The following is an 18,280-nucleotide window of genomic DNA, read 5'->3' as shown; positions in this document are numbered from 1 at the left end:
AACTAGCATACACAAAAGGTATAGGTGCCTGACTCCTGTACTACTAGCTATTCAGGAGGCTGAGATCTGAGGATCATAGTTCAAAGCCAGATCAGTCAGCAAAGTCCATGAGATTCTTATCTGTAAGCTGCAGCTCAAGTGGTAGCTCAAGTGCATTAGTCTTGATCTAAAAAATCAGGGGTAGTACCCAGGCCCTGAGTTTAAGCCTGAGGACTGGTGCGCATGCGCGCGCGCGCGCGCGCGCGCGCGCGCGCGCGCGCACACACACACACACACACACACACACACACACACACACACACACCGAGTTTAAGCCTGAGGACTGGTACGCATGCACACACACACACACACACACACACACACACACACACACACACACACACACACCCTGAGTTTAAGCCTGAGGACTGGTACGCATGCACACACACACACACACACACACACACACACACACACACACAAAATCCAGCTTTTCTGTGCTGAGATCTGAAGATCATGGTTCAAAGCCAGCCCAGGGAGGAAAGTCCATGAAGTTTTTTTTTTTTTTTTTTTCTCCCTCATGGTGCTTGAACTATGGGCTTGGGCAATGTCTCTGAGCTCTTGAGCTTAAAGTAAGTGCTCTACCTCTTGAGCCACAGTGCCACTTCCGTTCTTCTGGTGGTTAATTTGAGATAAGATCTCAGCCTCCAGAATATTTAGGATTACAGGCTTAATTAAGCCACTGGTGCTAGGCAGTCCAAGAAATTCTTATCTCCAATTAAGTACAGAAAAAGCCAAAGTGGAGCTATGATTCAAGTGGTAGAGCACTAGCCTTGAGCTAAAAAAACTCAGGGACATCTCCCAGGCCCAGAGTTCAAGCCCTAGGATTGGGACAAAAACAAACAAAACCTACTCACAGGTCTTATGTTGTCCAGGCTGGTTTCAAATTTGTAGCCCTTCAATAGGATTCTTTGCGGTCAATTATACTTGAACAGATGGATTGAGTTACAAGTTTTGTCTTCTTATGGTGGCTAGGAGATGACTAAATTAAGGGTTTCTTGCAGAGCTGGAGATATGCCTAGTATGTTTACATCCCTAGGTTTGATCCCCATTATCATATAAACAAGAAAGCAAAAATTAAGGTTTTGAAGAAGGTGGAGAGAAGTCTCTTAGTATAGCATTTGGTTATTCCTAATGGGCAAGAAAAATGTGGTTCTGACGGTAGGTGTGGGGGTGGGCCCTTCCTGATTTGCTGGGATTTGGGGGACAAGGTAAGGATGTCACCTCTTACTGCCACTTTTATGCCTAGTTGACAGAATGAAGATTGAGGTCCCTCTGGATCTTAGTACACCCCTGTCTCCACTATAAGGGAGACAAGGCTACGCCACATGCCCAGTGATTGGCTTTCCCTCCTGGCACTGGCTCAGGCGACAGCAGGCAGTGGGGAGAGCCTGGCTCCAGCCCCCCTCCCTGGGAGCTGGCAGCACTGAGTAACAGGGTAGGCAGGGGATGCTGGGCTCTCCAGCCCTGTCTTCCTATCCCAAGAAGCCCTTTCAAAGTTCCCCCCCACCCCCCTTCCTGGCAACGTAAGCTTCAATTCATTCAACCTGGCATGAGGCCTAGGATGTACGGATGCTGGTAAGGCCCCAACCCTTACCTTAGCTGCCCCCAGTTTCCTGGGACCCCTTCATCCAGTAGTAGCAACCACCCCCTTCCCCTTGGGACCTAGGTACCTAGCCCCCTTGCCTGTGGAGCAGATGGCCACCCAGAGAGGCTCAGGCTTGCTAAATCAGACATTTAAATCTCATAATCCTTGGAGAGAGGCTGCCCAGGGGACAGCAGCCCAACCCTAGAACAAGGGCAGGCAAGAACTGCGTGCCAGCCCTGGCAGGAGGGAGGAGGGACAGTTGGTTCCCTAGTTATGAATGGAGTCACCCCTCTCCCTTGTTGTCATGCAGGCCACACACTGACCCAGTCCCCAAAGCCTATTATTCTTCTGGAACCCAGGGAGCTGCCCCCCTCCCCCATAACACCGCTTATAGATTGAGGGGGCTGTCTCCCAACTTCACCTCCTTACTCATCGCTGCACCTGGGAACTCAGCAAGCCTGGACAGCATCCATCCCTCAAATACACAGGTGGTAACCAAGTTTTATTGTAAAAGAAAACCAATATATAAAAAAGGGAATATAAAAAGGGAGAAGGGGGTAGGAGTGACCAATGCTGATGTGCCTTGCAGGATGCAAAAGAAATCAACCCTGAGCATGTGGGTGGGTGGGTGGGTGAAGTAAATTGGGTCTTGGTGGATCCAGCAGACCCTTACATGAGCCCAAGATGGAATTCTCCAGCATGTGAAATGGGGTGACATTTGCTGTTGCCAAAGTTCAACAGAAGACTGAGCAGCATTTGGCTGGGCCAATGGAATCTTGGCAACGTCTTCCTCTCAAGTAGTTGCCCAGTCTTGGAAATTATCAGCCTATCCTTGAACTAGCACCTCCGAGGGGGCCAAGCCCCAGTTACCAAATGGTAACTGGTTCAAGGCCAATCACACATTTTATTAATTCTTACAATAAAACCCTGTGAGGTAGGCACCATGATCAGTTTTTCATAGACGTTCCAACTTGAGTTAGCTCCTTGGTTAGTTTTGTTGGAGAACTGGGCTACCAGTACCCTAACCCTTACACGAAGACATGTTCTTCTCTTCCAAATATTCCTCACAGCTAAAACCTTAAAAGCTAAGCTGGTGTGTCCTAGCTCCCACTGCCACCCCCAAAACACTAGTGCAGTGGGGGCCCCAAGTCATGGTGAATGGAAGAGTTCTTGGTTCTGGGTATTTCCGAAGCACACCAATGCCAAGCAGGGAGGCAAGCACCTGAGTCCCAGGGAAGGAGGACAGGGGTAGGGGGCTGTGTCTGGGGGAGAGGAGGCAGAGGAGGTCAATCTGAGTCAGGTCCCTCTCTCTTGCAGATCAGTTTTTTATGACGGGAGGTAGGCTGCCCCTTCTTGGATTTCGGGTAGCTGTAGGGGAGACACAAGGAAGAAGACATGATATGTTAGGAGTGAGATTGTCTGAGTCCTTCTTGATTAAGGCCTGGAAGGTTCTAAAGCTGGAACAACGAGCATGTAAGCTAAGGTGGTAACCACCACCTGCAGATGGTATTCAAGGAACACCTGAAGTATCTGTGTGCACCACTTGATCTTTGTAATTTATTTATTTTGTTGTAGTTGTTGTGCTGGTACTGGGGCCTGAACTCAGGCTCTTGAGCTCTAACTTGGCTTTTTCGCTCAAGGCCAGTGCTCTACCACTCCTGGGTTTGTGCTGGTTAATTGGAACTCGGAGACTCACGGACTTTTGTGCCTGGGTGGGTTTGAACTGTAACCCTCACATCTCAGCTTCCTGAGAAACTAGGATTACAAATGTGAGCCACCGGAGAGTCCTGATTCTTTTTTTGGGGGGGGTCCAGTCGTGGGGCCTGAACTCTGTCCCTCAGCTCTTCAACTCAAGGCTAGTGCATTACCACTTGAGCCATACCACCACTTCCGGCTTTTTTTCCCTTCTGCTTATGTGGTACTGAGGAATTGAACCCAGGGCCTCATGCATGCAAGGCAAGCGCTCTACCACTGAGCCACCTTCCCAGCCCCTTACTTTTTTTTTTTTTTTTGGTCAGTCGTGGGGCTTGAACTTGGGGCCTGGGCGCTGTCCCTAAGCTCTTTTGCTCAAGGCTAGCACTCTCCCACTTTGAACCACTTCTGTTTTTTTTTTTTTTCCCCCCTTTGGTTGGTCATGGGGCTTGAACTCTGGGCCTGGGTGCTATCCCTCAGCTCTTTAGCTGAAGGCAAGTACTCTACCGCTTGAGCCACAGCCCCACTTCTGGTTTTCTGGTGGTTAATTGGAGATAAGAGTCTCATGAATTTTCCTGCCTGGGCTGGTTGGCTTTGAATGGCAATCCCCAGCCTCCTGAGTAGCTAGGATTACAAGTGTGAGCTACCAGAAGCCTGATTCTTTCTTACTCCTTTTTATAAAATGAGGAAACTTGAGCTTCAGGAGTAATAAGGTTACACAAGACCTGTCGATACCTGGCAGGACTGAGTAACCTCAAATTCCAAAGTATCTACTCATCTCCAGGTTTGGGGACCCCGAGGCATGGAAGTGGCTGTGAGATATGACCGGCAGAATACTAAGAACACTGAGTAGGGCCAGCACCCAACATCATGGAAGGAAAGATTAGAAGGGAGTACTAAGGAGTTTCCATCCCAGGAAGGCAGAGGCAAGGCTGGAAGCGGGCCCACGTCACTCACCTAGAGTGAGGCTTGCTCTCCTCTGGTTCCTTTTCAGTCTGAGCATCTTTGAATTCAAAGGCCTCATTTATCACTCGGAGCATCTCATAGCGCTCACGCCCACGGATCTACAGCAAGCGTACAGGGGACAGAAGCATTGGGCAAAGTCACAAAGCCACTTTCATGCTCTCTTTAACAATTTTCTTCTCGGAAAAACGGTCCTTTAAGTAGATGGATGATGTTCTCAATTGATTGACTTACCCGATCGTTTTTGACTTTACAATGGTGTGAAGGTGACAGGCATTCAGTAGAAAAGCATACATCAAATTTGGATCTTTTCCAGCTAGTGATATGTGGTGACACTCTTGATGCTGGGCGGCAGCAGTGAGCTGCAGCCACACAACCATAAGGGGAACAAATGACATCCTATAGGGTACCATGCTGCTAAGCTAGCTGAGTTCAGTAGGTTAGATGGATCAAATGTATTTTGTTTGTTTGTTTGTTTGTGTCTAGGCATGAGGTCTGAACTCTGGGCTTGGGCACTGTCCCTCAGCTCTTCAGCTCAAGGCTAGTGTTCTACCACTTGAGCTACAGCAGCACCACTTCTGGCTTTTTTTGCTTATGCTTATGTGGTGCTGAGGAATCAAACCCAAGGCCTCATGCATGCAAGGCAAGCGCTCTACCACTGAGCCACCTTCCCAGCCCCAAGGATCAAATGTATTTTGTTGTGATGCTTGGAATCAAAATCAGGGCTTGGTGCATGCTAGGCAAGCCACTCTAACACTGAGTTACACCCCTTTAATAAAAAAACTTATTTTGGAGGCAGGCGGGGAAGGGCTTGAACTCAGGGCATGGGCACTTGTCCCGAGCTTTTTTTTTTGGCTGAAGGCTAATGCTCTACCATTTGAGACATGTGCCAGGCTGGAACCATGATCCTTAGATCTCAGCCTCCCAAATAGTTAGGATCACAGGTGTGAGCCACCAGTGCCCAGTTACACTTTATTTTTTTAAATGCTGTACTGGGGCTTGAACTCTGGACCTCAATCTCTTCTTTAGCTCTTTCATTCAAGGCTGGCACTCTTATCATTTCAGCCACATTTCCACTTCCAGCTTTTATGCTCACCTGGATTTGTCTGTCTGGGCTGACTTTGAACTGGAACCCTCAGATCTCAGCCTCCTTAGCAGTAGTTAAGATTACAGATATAAGCCGGGCGCTGGTGGCTCACACCTGTAATCCTAGCTACTAAGGAGGCTGAGATCTGAGGATCGTGGTTCAAAGCCAGCCTGGGCAGGAGAGACCCTGAGACTCCTATCTCCAATAAACCACCAGAAAACCGGAAGTGGTGCTGTAGCTCAAGTGGTAGAGTGCTTGCCTTGAGCTGAAGAGCTGAGGGACAGCGCCCAGGCCCAGAGTTCAGGCCCCACGACCGACCCAAAAAAAAAAAAAAAAAAGATTACAGATATAAGCCACCAGCACTTGGCCCTAAATATACTTTCAACTTACATTTTCAAATTAGGATTTTCACTGAGATGTGAGTATCTTAAGTGGTGGAATACTTGTATTCTGATACAGACGGATGTTCTTAAGTTAGGTAAAACCATGAGCCATTGTTTATTGGGGCATCAAGGCCTCCTGATGGCTAATGTCCAAAATGTTAGCCAAAGCAACCAAAAAGGACATAGCATTTGGATGTTAGACTTAAACTTTCAACCTGGTATGATGAACTTTCTAACAATTAAGGACATGAACTGAGGAAACAAATGGATATATCCTTTTTACCCCCTTTCCCATCTTACTTAGTATATGCAAAAGACCGCATGAGTCTGTCCCAAGTTTGGTACCTTAAGGGTGAAATATTCACCATCCAGTGGTTTCTTCTTTGGTTGAGGAGAGGAGGAGCTAGTGTTGGTAGGCAGTACTGGGGAAGAGACAAGGAAAAGCAAGCGGGATGAGCTTGGGGCTGAAGGGTACCTCCTTTCCCCCCCTCTTCCTCTCCATCCACCAGTTTACCTCGCTTAGTGCTCCCTGGTAGAGGCGGAGGATCAGAACAAGGCTCCTCTTTTCTGCGGAAATTTTCCTCCTCTGTGCGCCGATCTCTCCCAGGACAGGCACAGACACGTACCTCAAAGCTGTTGCGTCCCAGCAGTTTGCCACTACCCCAGATAAGGAGAGAAAATGGAGTCGATGAGGAAGTGGGCCCTACCTGCCCTGTTCTATAACCCGAGTCTACATGCTCCCCACAGCCTCAGTTCTGTTTGGGGTCTAAATCCCAGCTCCAGAGACAGAAGAGAAGCTACAGGTAAGAGAAGTCTAAAGACAGAAAGGAAATAGAGGAGATTCCACTTAGAGGAACCATGTGAGAGCTAAAGAGGGGTGGTGCTGTGGTTAGGGGTAGGACTCGGGAGAAAAGGGCCAGAGGCTAATGAAGAGCATGACAGTGTAAAGGGTGGCACTTAGCTCCCTACCTGGAATCTTCCAGTGTGATAATGGTGAGGATGGGCCGCCGGTTCATGCCCCCCATGCAGGAGCTGTTACACATGTAGTTGTAGTGGATGGTGGTACAGTCAGAGCCAACCTGGGGGAAGACATAGGCCCCAGGTGAAGCCTCTGTAGGCTTTAGTTTCTTTCCTTTTTTGGAGGGAGGGGGAGAAGGTTGGTCACGGGACTTGAACTCAGGGCCTGGGTGCTGTCCCTGAACCTTTTCACTCTGTTAGTGTTCTAGCACTTTGAGCCACAGTGCAACTTCCCATTTCCTGGTGGTTAATTGGAGATAAGAGTCTCAGACTTTCCTGCCCAAGCTAGCTGAGCCTCAGATATCAGTCTCCTGAGTAGATAGGATTATAGGCGCAAGGCACTGGCACCTGGCAGCTTTTCTTTCTTTAACTATGGAGTAGAGCTAATCCATCATGTGCCCTGCATACTCCACAGATTGTGGGATGATGAGGAAGACATAGGTGGGCCCCAGGGATGCAGCTCAGTAGTACATCACTGGCCTAGTATTCCCAAGGTCCTGGGTCCTGGGTTCCATCACCAGTATGCTTGTACACATGCGCACACAAACACACATGTGCGTGGGACCAAGCACTTCCCCTCCCACTTGGATGGTCACTGACAGCCCCACTTTGGCCCTCTCCGCCCAGAAACCCAGGTATGCAATCAGACCTCAGGTGGCTCATAAGGCACCACTACGCTGTGTCGGTAAGTGTGGCGGTCACTCAGATACTCTGCATGCAAATTCCCTTCCACTCGGATAAGATGTTCAGGAGGTGCTGGACCTATAAGCATCAGTGACAAGTTAAGAGGCTTGGAGACCCTGAGCAGCTAGCTTTGTCCTGCCTCCAGCTCCAAATACTTACCATCATTATCAGAACAGCGCTCATGATGTGGGCAGCGCCTCACAACTTCTGTCATGTGCTGGGACTTCTTGTAGATGGCCATGGCGCGGACTCGTGTGCCAGGTGGAGGGGTTGAATCCACCCACAGCTGCACTGGGCAGGTCTTTGCCAGCTGACAGAAAAGCTTGTTGAGGGTCGGGGAGTACTGTGGGTGGAGGAAGGAGAGAGAATTGAAAGTCAGGAAAGCAGCCAACAAATGAAGCCAGGGAAAGAAAAGGGGAGGGGAAAGTCAAGTGTCAATGGCTCCAGTCTATCATCCTAGCTAGGAGGTGGAGATCTGAGGATCATGGTTTGAATGAAGCCAGTCCATGAGGTTCTCTGTTATCTCCAATGAACTACCAAAAGGCTGGAAGTGGAGCTGTGGCAAGTGGTAGAGCACTAGTCTCGAGCAAAAAGCTCAGAGATAGCGCCCAGACCGAGTTCAAGCCCCAGGACTGGCACAAAATAAACCAAAAAATGTGGGGAAGTTTCCCAGTGAACAAAATTGCTGTCAGCACCTACAGGATGCCAGGCGGGAGAGGGTAGGTAAGGGGATTGGGGTGTACATGTCAGAAGCTTTCTTTTTCTGTTTTTTTTTTTTTTTTCTTCTCCCCAGTCCTGGGGCTTGAACTCAGGGCCTGGGCACTGTCCCTGAGCTTCCTTTTGCTCAAGACTAGCACTGTAGCACTTGAACCACAAAGCCACTTCCGGCTTTTTCTGTTTATGTGGTACTGAGGAATTGAACCCAGGGCTTCATGCATGTTAGACAAGCATTCTACCACGAAGCCACATTCCCAGCCTGTGTTTATTTTTTGAGACAGGGTCTCACTATGTAGCCCAGGCTGGCTTCCAACTCACTATGTAATCAAGGGTGGGCTCTAACTCAAGTCCTCTTGCCTCTTCCTCTCAAACACTGGCATTACCACCATAGTAGGCTATTTTTTCTTTTTTTGGTCAGTCGTGGGCTTGAACTCTGGGCCTGGATGCTGTTCCTCAGCTCTTCAGCTCAAGGCTAGCACTCTACACCTTGAGCCACAGTGCCACTTCTGGTTTTCTGGTGGTTTATTAAAGATAAGAGTCTCATGGACTTTGATGCCTGGGTGGCTTTGAACTGTGATCCTCAGATCTCAGCCTCCTGAATAGCTAGGATTACAGGTGTGACCCACCAGCATCTAGCTTGCTTTTTTTTGTTTGTTTGTTTTTGAGATGAGGTCCTACTATGTTGTCCAGGCTGTCCAGAAACTCCAAGACTCAAGTAGTCCTCCTGACTCAGTCTCTGGAATATAAATATGCGCCACTGTACTTGTTTTTACTTATTTTCATTTTTTTGGGGGGGGGTCTGGTTGTGGGGCCTGAACTCTGGGCCTGGGCGCTGTCCCTCAGCTCTTCAGCTCAAGGCTAGCACTCTACCACTTGAGCCACAGCACCACTTCCGGCTTTTTTCTTTTTGCTTATGTGGTGCTAAGGAATCGAACCCAGGGCCTCATGCATGCAAGGCAAGCGCTCTACCACTGAGCCACCTTCCCAGCCTGTTTTTACTTATTTTCAAAAGCCAAGAAACAAATTATGAGCCAGGCACTGGCAACTCAGGCCTGCAATCTTAGCTACTGAGGAGGCTGAGATCTAAGCATCATGGTTCAAAGCCAGCAGAAAAATCCATGGGACTCTTCAATTAACCAGCAAATAGCCACAGATAGAGGAGTGGCTCATGTGGTAGAGTGCTAGCTCAAAGTAGAAGAAGGATGAATGCCTGTGTTCGAAGTTTGAGAGAAAATTCAGCTTTGAGACAGAGGTCAAAGTGCACAAACCAAATGGGTAAAATGTAAATAAAAGGACAAGAAGCCAAAGGTTGGCGAGGAATCCCCAAGTGCTGTACAGAAAGACCCAGGGGAATATGGCCAGGTAAGAAAAGGTCACACGAAAGCCAGCTCCTCAGGGCTACTAACCGTGCATGTGACAGATTTGGCTGTCCCTGATTGCAGGAAGCCCAAGCGGAAGCCATAGTTGCCACGGTAGGTGTTTTGGGAAGGGACAGAGGATGACAGGGGCCATGGGGTGGCTGGTGCAGGGGCTGCAGGTGCAGGGGCCACTGGGGCCGAGGCCTCGGGGACAGCATCTGTAGATGTTTGTACAGCTTCCTGCGGATTTTCTAACCACTTTTCAACATAGTCTCCTGAGAACTCATTCATGGGAGAGGAAAGCGAGGTGGACTGTGGAAGGGAAGAAACAAAAGAATATTTCAAGGCTGGATTCCCAGCCTACCAGGCTACCATGTCCCCTGGTCCCTTCCTGCCCAATTCTTACCAGAAAGCTGTCATCAGGAAGACTGAAAAAGAAGAGCATACAGTCAGTGTTAGTAAGTTTTTTTTTTTGGTCTGGTTGTGGGGCTTGACCTCTGGGCCCGGGCGCTGTCCCTCAGCTCTTCAGCTCAAGGTAGCGCTCTACCACTTGAGCCACAGCCCCACTTCCGTTTTTTATCTTTTTGCTCATGTGGTGCTGAGGAATCGAACCCAGGGCCTCATGCATGCAAAGCAAGCGCTCTACCACTGAGCCACCTTCCCAGCCCCAGTGTTACTAAGTGACGGGGGCCCTTGCCATGAAACTTACAGTTTCCAGAAATCTGAAAATGACTCATGACTCAGAGGGAGATCGATGTTAAGATCTGACGGCAGCTCTTCCATGACAGTACCCAAGAAGGCAGTCTGGCAGCTCTGACGAGAAAAAAAGAGGGCTGGGTGAAACACATTGGACCCTGGATCAGTAAGCTTAGGACCCAACCTGAGGACCTGAGACAGATTGGGGTGGGGGGGACACACCATGACACAGCCGTTTCTGGGGAGCAAGAAAGAAACAAAACAGTTCTTCCGCCTTCAAGAAAGTAGCCCTTACTAGACTTTCCAGCCACATACTTCAGTGAGAAAAAGATAAGCAGAGAAGAATTTCTAAACTCCCACCACAAAATCTACAGGCCCTCTAAAATTTGTCCCCTATTTCTGCCCTCCTTCCAGTTAAAAAGGATGCAGTAATTTTCAACCCGCTCCCTCTATTACTTCCCAACTAATTCATGGCCCATTCCTTTCTTTCATTGTCAAATGTGTGTGCGCGCAAGCGTGCATGCACATGCATGCGTGCACGTGCCTGTACTTGAACTGAGGGCCTTGAGCTCTTGCCTGGCTTTTTCCACTTAAGACTTGCACTCTACTACTTGACCCACACCCTCATTTCTGGCCTTTTTTTTTTTGGTCGGTCATGAGGCCTGAACTCTGGGCCTGGGCGCTGTCTCTGAGCTGCTTTTGCTCAAGGCTAGCACTCTCCCACTTGAGCCACAGTGCCACTTCTGGCTTTTTCTGCTTATGTGGTACTTAGGAATCGAACCCAGGGCCTCATGCATGTAAGGCAAGCATTCTACCACTGAGCCACCTTCCCAGCCCTCAGTTCTGGCTTTTTGGTGGTTAACTAGAGATAAATGCCTCCCCTATTTTCCTTCCTGGGCTGGCTTCAAACTGCAATAGTCAGATCTCAGCCTCCTGAGTAGCTAGGATTACAGGCCTGAGCCATGGGCCAATCTGTCCTATTTCTTTTTATTGTTGTTGCCAGTCCTAGGGCTTGAACTTAGGGTCTGGGCACTATCCCTAAACTTCTTTTGCTCAAGACTAGCACTCTACCATTTGAGCCACAGGGCTACTTCCAGCCTTTTCTGTTTATGTGGTACTGGGGAATCGAACCCAGGGCTTCAAGCACTCTTTCACTAAGCCACATTCCCAGTTCCTTTTGTTGTTAATTTAAAGAGTACGTTATGAATGTGAGCTAGTACAGATTTTGTGATACTGTCTTCTACCCCATTGGTGCAAATTCACTTCCTAGGGAACACTGTTCAGTGGACTGACTGTATATGGGGGTTTGTCCAGAGATGGTGGCCTAAGATATCAACACTACTTGGAGGGAGACAGCCTCACAGCTAGAGGTCTCCCTGTTTTATCACTCCATTACTCAAGTCTATAGTAGCAACTGTTTTTCAATGTTTCCTTAAAAAGAACAAAGCAGGGCACTGGTGGCTCATACCTGTAATCCTACCTACTTAAGAGGCTGAGATCTGAGGATCTTAGTTTGAAGCCAGCCTGGTCAGGAAAATCCATGAGACTCTTATCTCCAATTGCTCAGCAAAACACAGGAAGCAGAGCTGTGGCTCACGTGGTAGACTGCTGGCCTTGAGGAAAAAAATCTCAGGGACAGTGCCCAGGCCCTGAGTCCAAGCTCCAGGACCGGTAAGTGTGCACATGCACCCGCATGCACGCACACACGCACCTTTAACAACCTTTTTTCAAAGCAGACACTTCACATGGAAGTGAAACTCTGGTTCAAGTGGTAGAGCATCAGCCTTAAGCAGAAAAAGCTATGGGATAGTACCTAGGCCTTGAGTTCAAGCCTAGTCTTAACAATCCTCCCTCTTCCCCCAATCCTATAAAACAAACAAAAAAACAAAGCTGGGTACCAGTGGCTCATGCCTATAACCTTAGACACTTAGTCTGAGATCTGAGGACTGAAGTTTGAAGCCAGCCTGGGCAGAAAGTCCATGAGACGCTTTATCTCTGGGATGGGAATGTGGCTTAGTGGTAGATTTGCCTAGTATGCATGAAGCCCTTGGTTTAATTCCTCAGTACCACATAAACAGAAAAAGCTATACGTAGCACTGTGGCTCAGGGCACAAGTGGTAGAGTGTTAGCCTTGAGCAAAAAGCAGCTCAGGGATAGTGCCCAGGCCCTGAGTTCAAGCCCCAGAACTGGCAAAAAGAAAAAAAAAAACCTTTTGTTGTTGTTGTTGGTTGTGGGGCCTTAACTCTGGGCCTGGACACTGTCCCTCAGCTCTTCAGCTCAAGGCTGGCACTCTACCACTTGAGCCACAGTGCCATTTCTGGCCTTTTCTATTTATGTGGTGCTGAGGAATTGAACCCAGGGCCTCATGCATGCAAGGCAAGCACACTACCACTGAGCCACCTTCCCAGCCCCCAAAAAGAGCCTCTTATCTCCAATTAATCACCAAAAAAGCTGGAAGTGAAGCCATGGCTCAAGTGGTAGAACACTAGCCTTGAGCACTAAAAACTCAAAAACAAACGACAGGGCTGGGAAGGTGGCTCAGTGGTAGAGTTGCCTTGCATGCATGAGGCCCTGGGTTCTATTCCTCAGCACCACATAAGCAAAAAGAAAAAAGCCAGAAGTGGTGCTGTGGTTCAAGTGGTAGAGCGCTAGCCTTGAGCTGAAGAGCTGAGGGACAGCGCCCAGGCCCAGAGTTTCAGGCCCCATGACCGGACCACCCCCCCCAAAAAAAAAACATGACAGGGGAGGGAGGATTGGGTGGGGGGGGATGGGAAGGGGAAACAAAGGAGGAGGCTACAATGCTTGATAAGAAATGCACTCATTATCTTGCCCATGTAATTGTAACCCCTCTGTACAGTATTTTCACAATTAAAAAAATAAAAAACAAACAAAAAACAAAGGACAACGATAATAAAAATCCACAACAGGCACTTCCCAGAAGTGCATACAACACCAGAAAGCAAAGATACAAACGTGCCAAGCTGAATAAACTTTTAAGAAAATGTGTGTGGGAGGCATACACTTAGGTGGGACTCCTAGAAGAAACATAACATGGCTGCAATAGGAGACCCTCCAAGCCCACTGCTATTGGTGGCTTATTTCATTTAATCCTCTAAGCAAGCTCAGGAAGGTAAGTATAGTATTAGCAGCCCAGAAATGGAAAGTTAAAAGAATTTTAGTCATTTACCCAAGCTCTTGAAATTTCCTGGAGGTGAACTGGGCTGACCAAAGCTACTCTCAACTGAGGGCATAGCTCTAGCGGAGGCTCTGAGTTCAAATCCCAGCAGTGTGTGTAGGGGGGACACCACCACCAAGCAACAATAACATCAACAACAACTACACTCACATACTAAATATATTCTCTTATGGCCTCACTAAATCCCAGATGAGGAAAATCTTTTGGGATTGGGAATGAAGCTCAGTGCCCGTGCTGGACCAGCTGGACCAGCATGTGGGAGGTCCTGGATTTTTTTTTCTTTTAATAGGTCCTGGATTTAACCACTATCACCACCAAATCTTTGGGATGAAGGCTATTTAATCAAAGGAAAATTTCTGATTCTAGAATGTAACAGAGCAGTGTCTGGTAAAACATAAAAACACACATCTTAACTCCTCAGCAAAACCACTTCTAGGTCAACTTCCTAGGAAAGCATTTGATGTGTGGAGCAGCAGGAGGCGTGCACAACAAGGGTTTATGTCAACGTTGCTCCTGAGGAAGAATCACATTAAAATCCATTGGTCAACACATCTTCAAACAGTGTTTAGAAGAAATATTGGGTGAAAAACTCAATTTGCAAGCTTGCTGATAGTGGCTAACCCTTGTAAACCTAGCTATTTAAGAGGGTGATATCCAGAGGATGGTGGTTTGAAATCAGCCTAGGCACACAAGTTCCTGAGATTTCCATCTTCAACTAAATCAAGTAAAAGCCAGGCTGGCTGAGTTGTTGGTAGCTCTAGCTATTCAGGAGGCAGAAATCTGAGGATTGTGGTTTAAAGCCAGCCTGGGCAGGAAAGTCTGAACCTATGAAAGTTTCTGTGTGTTCATATGCGTGTGTAAGTGTGTGCGCACATGCACACACATACACATACCAGGCTGAAGTATGAGTAAGCAAGTAAGTAAGTATGGAGCAAGAGTGAGGCTACACCAAAAAGTTCTGGAGGCAAATTTATATATGTTGAAAGTACAAATCTCATACATTTTGAAGCAGTCCTGAAACTCATCCTGGGTGGATTACTAAGACAAAGATACCTGGCTGATCCTTCCAGCAAAGAAGAAACAAAAAAATAAAGATAGATGTCTTACATTGTGTTTAGGTCTACTGTCCATTTTCAGCTAATTGTTATATTATGTGAGGTAATAATTAAAGTTAATTTTCTGTTTGGGCAGGAAACTCTGAGTCGTATCTCCAATTAACCACCAAAAAGCCTTAAGTGGAACTGTGGCTTAAGTGATAGAGCATTAGCCCTGAGCATAAAAGTTCAAATTCTAGGACCGACACATACAATTTTCTTTTTCTTTTTGCCAGTCCTGGGACTTGAACTCAGGGACTGGGTGCTCTCCCTAAGCCTCTTTGTGTTTGATCAAGGCTAGCTCTCTAGCTCCTTGAGCCAGTGTCACTTCTGGCTTTCTCTGAGTAAATTACTGGAGATAAGAGTCTCATGGACTTTTCTTCCCTGGCTGACTTCAAACATTGATCTTCAGATCTCAGCCTCCTAAATAGGTAAGATTACAGGTGTAAACCACCACTGTCTGGCTACAATTTTTTTTTCTTTTTTGGTTGATCCTGGGGCTTGAACTATGGGCCTGGGCGCTGCCCCTCAGCTCTTCAATCAAGGCTAGGGCTCTACCCCTCGCACCACAGTGCCACTACCTACGGTTTTCTGGTGCTTTATTGGAGATAAAGAGTCTCACAGACTTTCCTGCCCGGGCTGGCTTTGAACCGTGATTCTCAGATCTCAGTCTCCTGAGCAGCTAGGATTACAGGCGTAAGCCATCGGTGCCCGGCCAATTTCTCTTTCTTTTTTTTTTAATTTCTTTTTTCAATTTCTCTTTCTTAAACATAAATCTATACTGTGTGAACAGCAGAAGCAAAGGCATTTTTGTTCTTTTTATCTTGGAAGGTCCTTTCACATCCGGAAGGGACTGAGATTTTGATATTTGAATCCAGACAAGAGGAAAACAAGTGCCAGTTACCTAGGAAAATTTAGGTGCATCACAGGACCACTTTGCTCACTGTGCACCTCCGGACCTCAGCCTTCCAAGCTCTTTAGCTCCAAACGGAACTTGATTTAGCTCGCCTTTAAGTTTTATACCGTTCAGGTGTGAGTATGTAACAACAAAATTCCATGCAGCTGTATAATAAAAGGCATTACCCCCCCACCGCGTTGATCTATTTATTTCGTGGATGGAAACGATGAAACCTGCAGAGGGCTAAGAGGAGCCTTGAAACTTCCCTACAGTGCTGTGTGTATGGATAAAAACAATTGTTTACAGACAACACAAATAAAACCAGGATGCATTCAGTGTGGGGTGCGACAACCGGAAAGAAATGAGGATGAAGCAGCAGCGGAGGCAGGTACTTGGCGGGGCTCAGCCGCCTCCCACTGGAAAGAACTGGTCTGGACTGGAGGGGTTGCAGCTAGGACCTCGGGGCGCCCGACGCTAAGGCCCGCCTCTTCCGCTGGCAGGACGTTCAGTCAGCGTCCAGAATTGGAATGGTTTAGCCCCTCAACCGGATACAAGGTTGTTTTCCAGACACCAACACTCAGCGTTGTACTCGTGATTTTCAGTTTGAGTCGCGAAAAGAGTCCAGGTTCAAAACCACCCAAGCTTCCCGGGGGGGCACGCTCCCCCACCTCGCCCCGCGCAATGGTAGCGTCTGCAAAGGAGCCGGGAGAGCGAGGGGTGGAGCACACCACTCAGAGGGGGGAGGGATCGAGGTTTGTGTCCAAACAAACATCCCTTCCTGGGCACAAGCAACACATCAAAAAGTCCAGAAGAGGAAGCGGAGTGGAGGAGAAGAGCCCCCGGTACGCCAGCAAGAGGAACCAGCTGAAAATTGCTTTTCTGTCTTTTCGTCCTCCCCTTCACTCGGGTGGACGTTGAGCTGCTCCAACAAAAAGAAACCGGAAATGCGCTGCAAGCGGCAGAAATGCAAACGTGCAGCCGCCAAACAATAACAGGGGCTGCCGGGGCTCTCGGACCCCGGCGGGACCGCGGGGTCTCGCAGGCAAACCCCTAGTGGAGCACTTCCCACTCACAAGGGGGAGAGTCGTGAATTGGATTTTCTCCCATCTAGCGGAGCTGGGAACCGGTTGGAAAGATCACTCCGGACAGGACAAAGGTCCGGAAGTTGTGGGCCCCTTTGTAGCAAGGGTTTTTCAGATCGCCCCCAAATAATTTCATAATGGAGCTCGTGGTTTCACTGGGATCCCGTGGCTCTAAAATCTCGCCGCAGGAGGAATTCCACAAGTCTCAGACTCCAGGGCTTTGTGCATGTTATTACAGGGACTTCCACCACCCAACACTAGACAGATCGTGTGTGTGTGTGTGTGTGTGTGTGATATCTCTTAGGCCGGGCGCAGGTTCCCAGAAGTCCCAATGCCTTGGCCGGGCGCTCAGCTCTTAATCTGTGCCTAACAGCCCTACCATCTATACCCAAGCCTCCTAACATTTCATTCTTGTGTTTATCCCGCCAGCCAAGCTTCCATTCCCCCCTCCACACACCCCCATCGAAACTCGCTACGTCTCGACTGCTCCACCCCCCAAACCCCAAAATTCTCCCGAGCTGCAAATCCAGAGTCCGTGACTCAGACAGGACCCATCAGGCATAGTCAGGAGCTTACCTGGTCCTCAGGGGAGCGTGTCGCTTTCCTAGGAAGCATGCTCCGAACCTGGATGCCAGGGGCGTCCAGAGCCCAGAAGCCACCTTGCACCCACAATGGTGCCTACGGACTTTGGAGGAGCTCAAAACTTTTAGCGCCAGTCTGAGCACATGGGAGGGGAAATCCCCAATCCCAGCAACCCCCGCGAGGCTCCTGGCACAAAGCTGACAGTCGCCATGACAAGTAAGGGCAAGTCATTCAGGCTGGGCGGAGGCGAAAGGAATGGAGTTGGGGGAGGAGTTAGGTTTATTGTTATGGGGTGTGGAAGCACTAGGAGCCTGGGCCCTGAGGGCAGAATTGGTGGGAACCATTTTGGAAGTCTGTATGAAGGATGGAAGAAAGGAAACTGCAGCTTTTGTTGTTGATTCACCTTGGAATATTCCTCTTTTCAGATATAGTTGCAGAGTTTCATTTTATTTATTATTTAGATCCGAGACCCGGACTTGAACTTGGCATCTGATGCTTTCTCTCGTTGGCTAGCGCTCTGCTTCTAACCCCTAGTTTTTCATCAGTGAAGATGTCACCTTGTTTTTGTTGTCGGTCACCGGACTGGAAGTTAGGCTTGGGTGCTGTACCTGGCCTTTTCTGCTCTGCTCAAGGCTAGTGCTTTACCACCTTGAGCCGCAGCTCCACTTCCGGTTTTCTAGTGGTTAATTAGAAATAGGACTTTCCTGCCCGGGCTGGCTTTAAACCTTAGATCACAGTCTCTTGAGTGAGCCACTAGCGCCCTGTGAAAATGTCACTTTTTAGGAAGGCTTTCCTAAAGCCTAACTTGTTCCCTTAGGCAGCCCTCTATCTATCTCCTTTCCTCCTCCTCCTTCTCCTTTCTTCTTCGTCGTGGGGCTTGAACTCTGGGCCTGGGCGCTGTCCCTAAGCTCAAGAGCTCAAGGCGAGCGCTCTACCACTTGAACCACAGCGCCACTTCCTACCTGCATAGTCTTTATCACTGTCTGAAAAGATTTATTTGTTCATTGCTTTCAGTGCACTGCAGGAACCTTATGCGTGTAGGAACTTGTAAACTATGTTTATTCATTGTCATATTCCTCAATGCCTCCACAAGGCTTAGTAGGAAATAAGAGCTCGAAAGAAAATGTTTATTCAATGAATCAAGAAAAAAAGTCTGAGGAATGTGGCGAATAAAGATGCATGGGGGGGGGAGATGGGAAAGGAT

The 18,280-nt window shown here is 48.3% G+C and overlaps 1 protein-coding gene across 1 annotated transcript; it reads right to left on the bottom strand.

Moving 5' to 3' along the window:
* Positions 1-2,108: 2,108 nt before the first annotated feature.
* Positions 2,109-17,209, bottom strand: Tp53 (tumor protein p53). Its single transcript, XM_070001491.1, has 11 exons — positions 17,071-17,209; positions 10,238-10,341; positions 9,935-9,956; positions 9,577-9,840; positions 7,613-7,796; positions 7,419-7,531; positions 6,722-6,831; positions 6,267-6,409; positions 6,098-6,174; positions 4,277-4,383; positions 2,109-2,995 (listed from the first exon to the last, which is right to left on the bottom strand). Exons 1-11 carry the CDS (start codon positions 17,107-17,109, stop codon positions 2,914-2,916), a joined length of 1,245 nt encoding a protein of 414 aa, XP_069857592.1. The 5' UTR covers positions 17,110-17,209; the 3' UTR covers positions 2,109-2,913.
* Between the last annotated feature and the right edge of the window lie 1,071 nt (positions 17,210-18,280).

The sequence above is a fragment of the Dipodomys merriami genome, unplaced genomic scaffold (genome assembly GCF_024711535.1).
Source record: "Dipodomys merriami isolate MVZ:Mamm:240054 unplaced genomic scaffold, mDipMer1.0.p SCAF_59, whole genome shotgun sequence".
Lineage (NCBI taxonomy): Eukaryota > Metazoa > Chordata > Mammalia > Rodentia > Heteromyidae > Dipodomys > Dipodomys merriami.
Note: the sequence above shows the minus strand (reverse complement) of the source record. Positions and strands in the feature narration are given on the sequence as shown.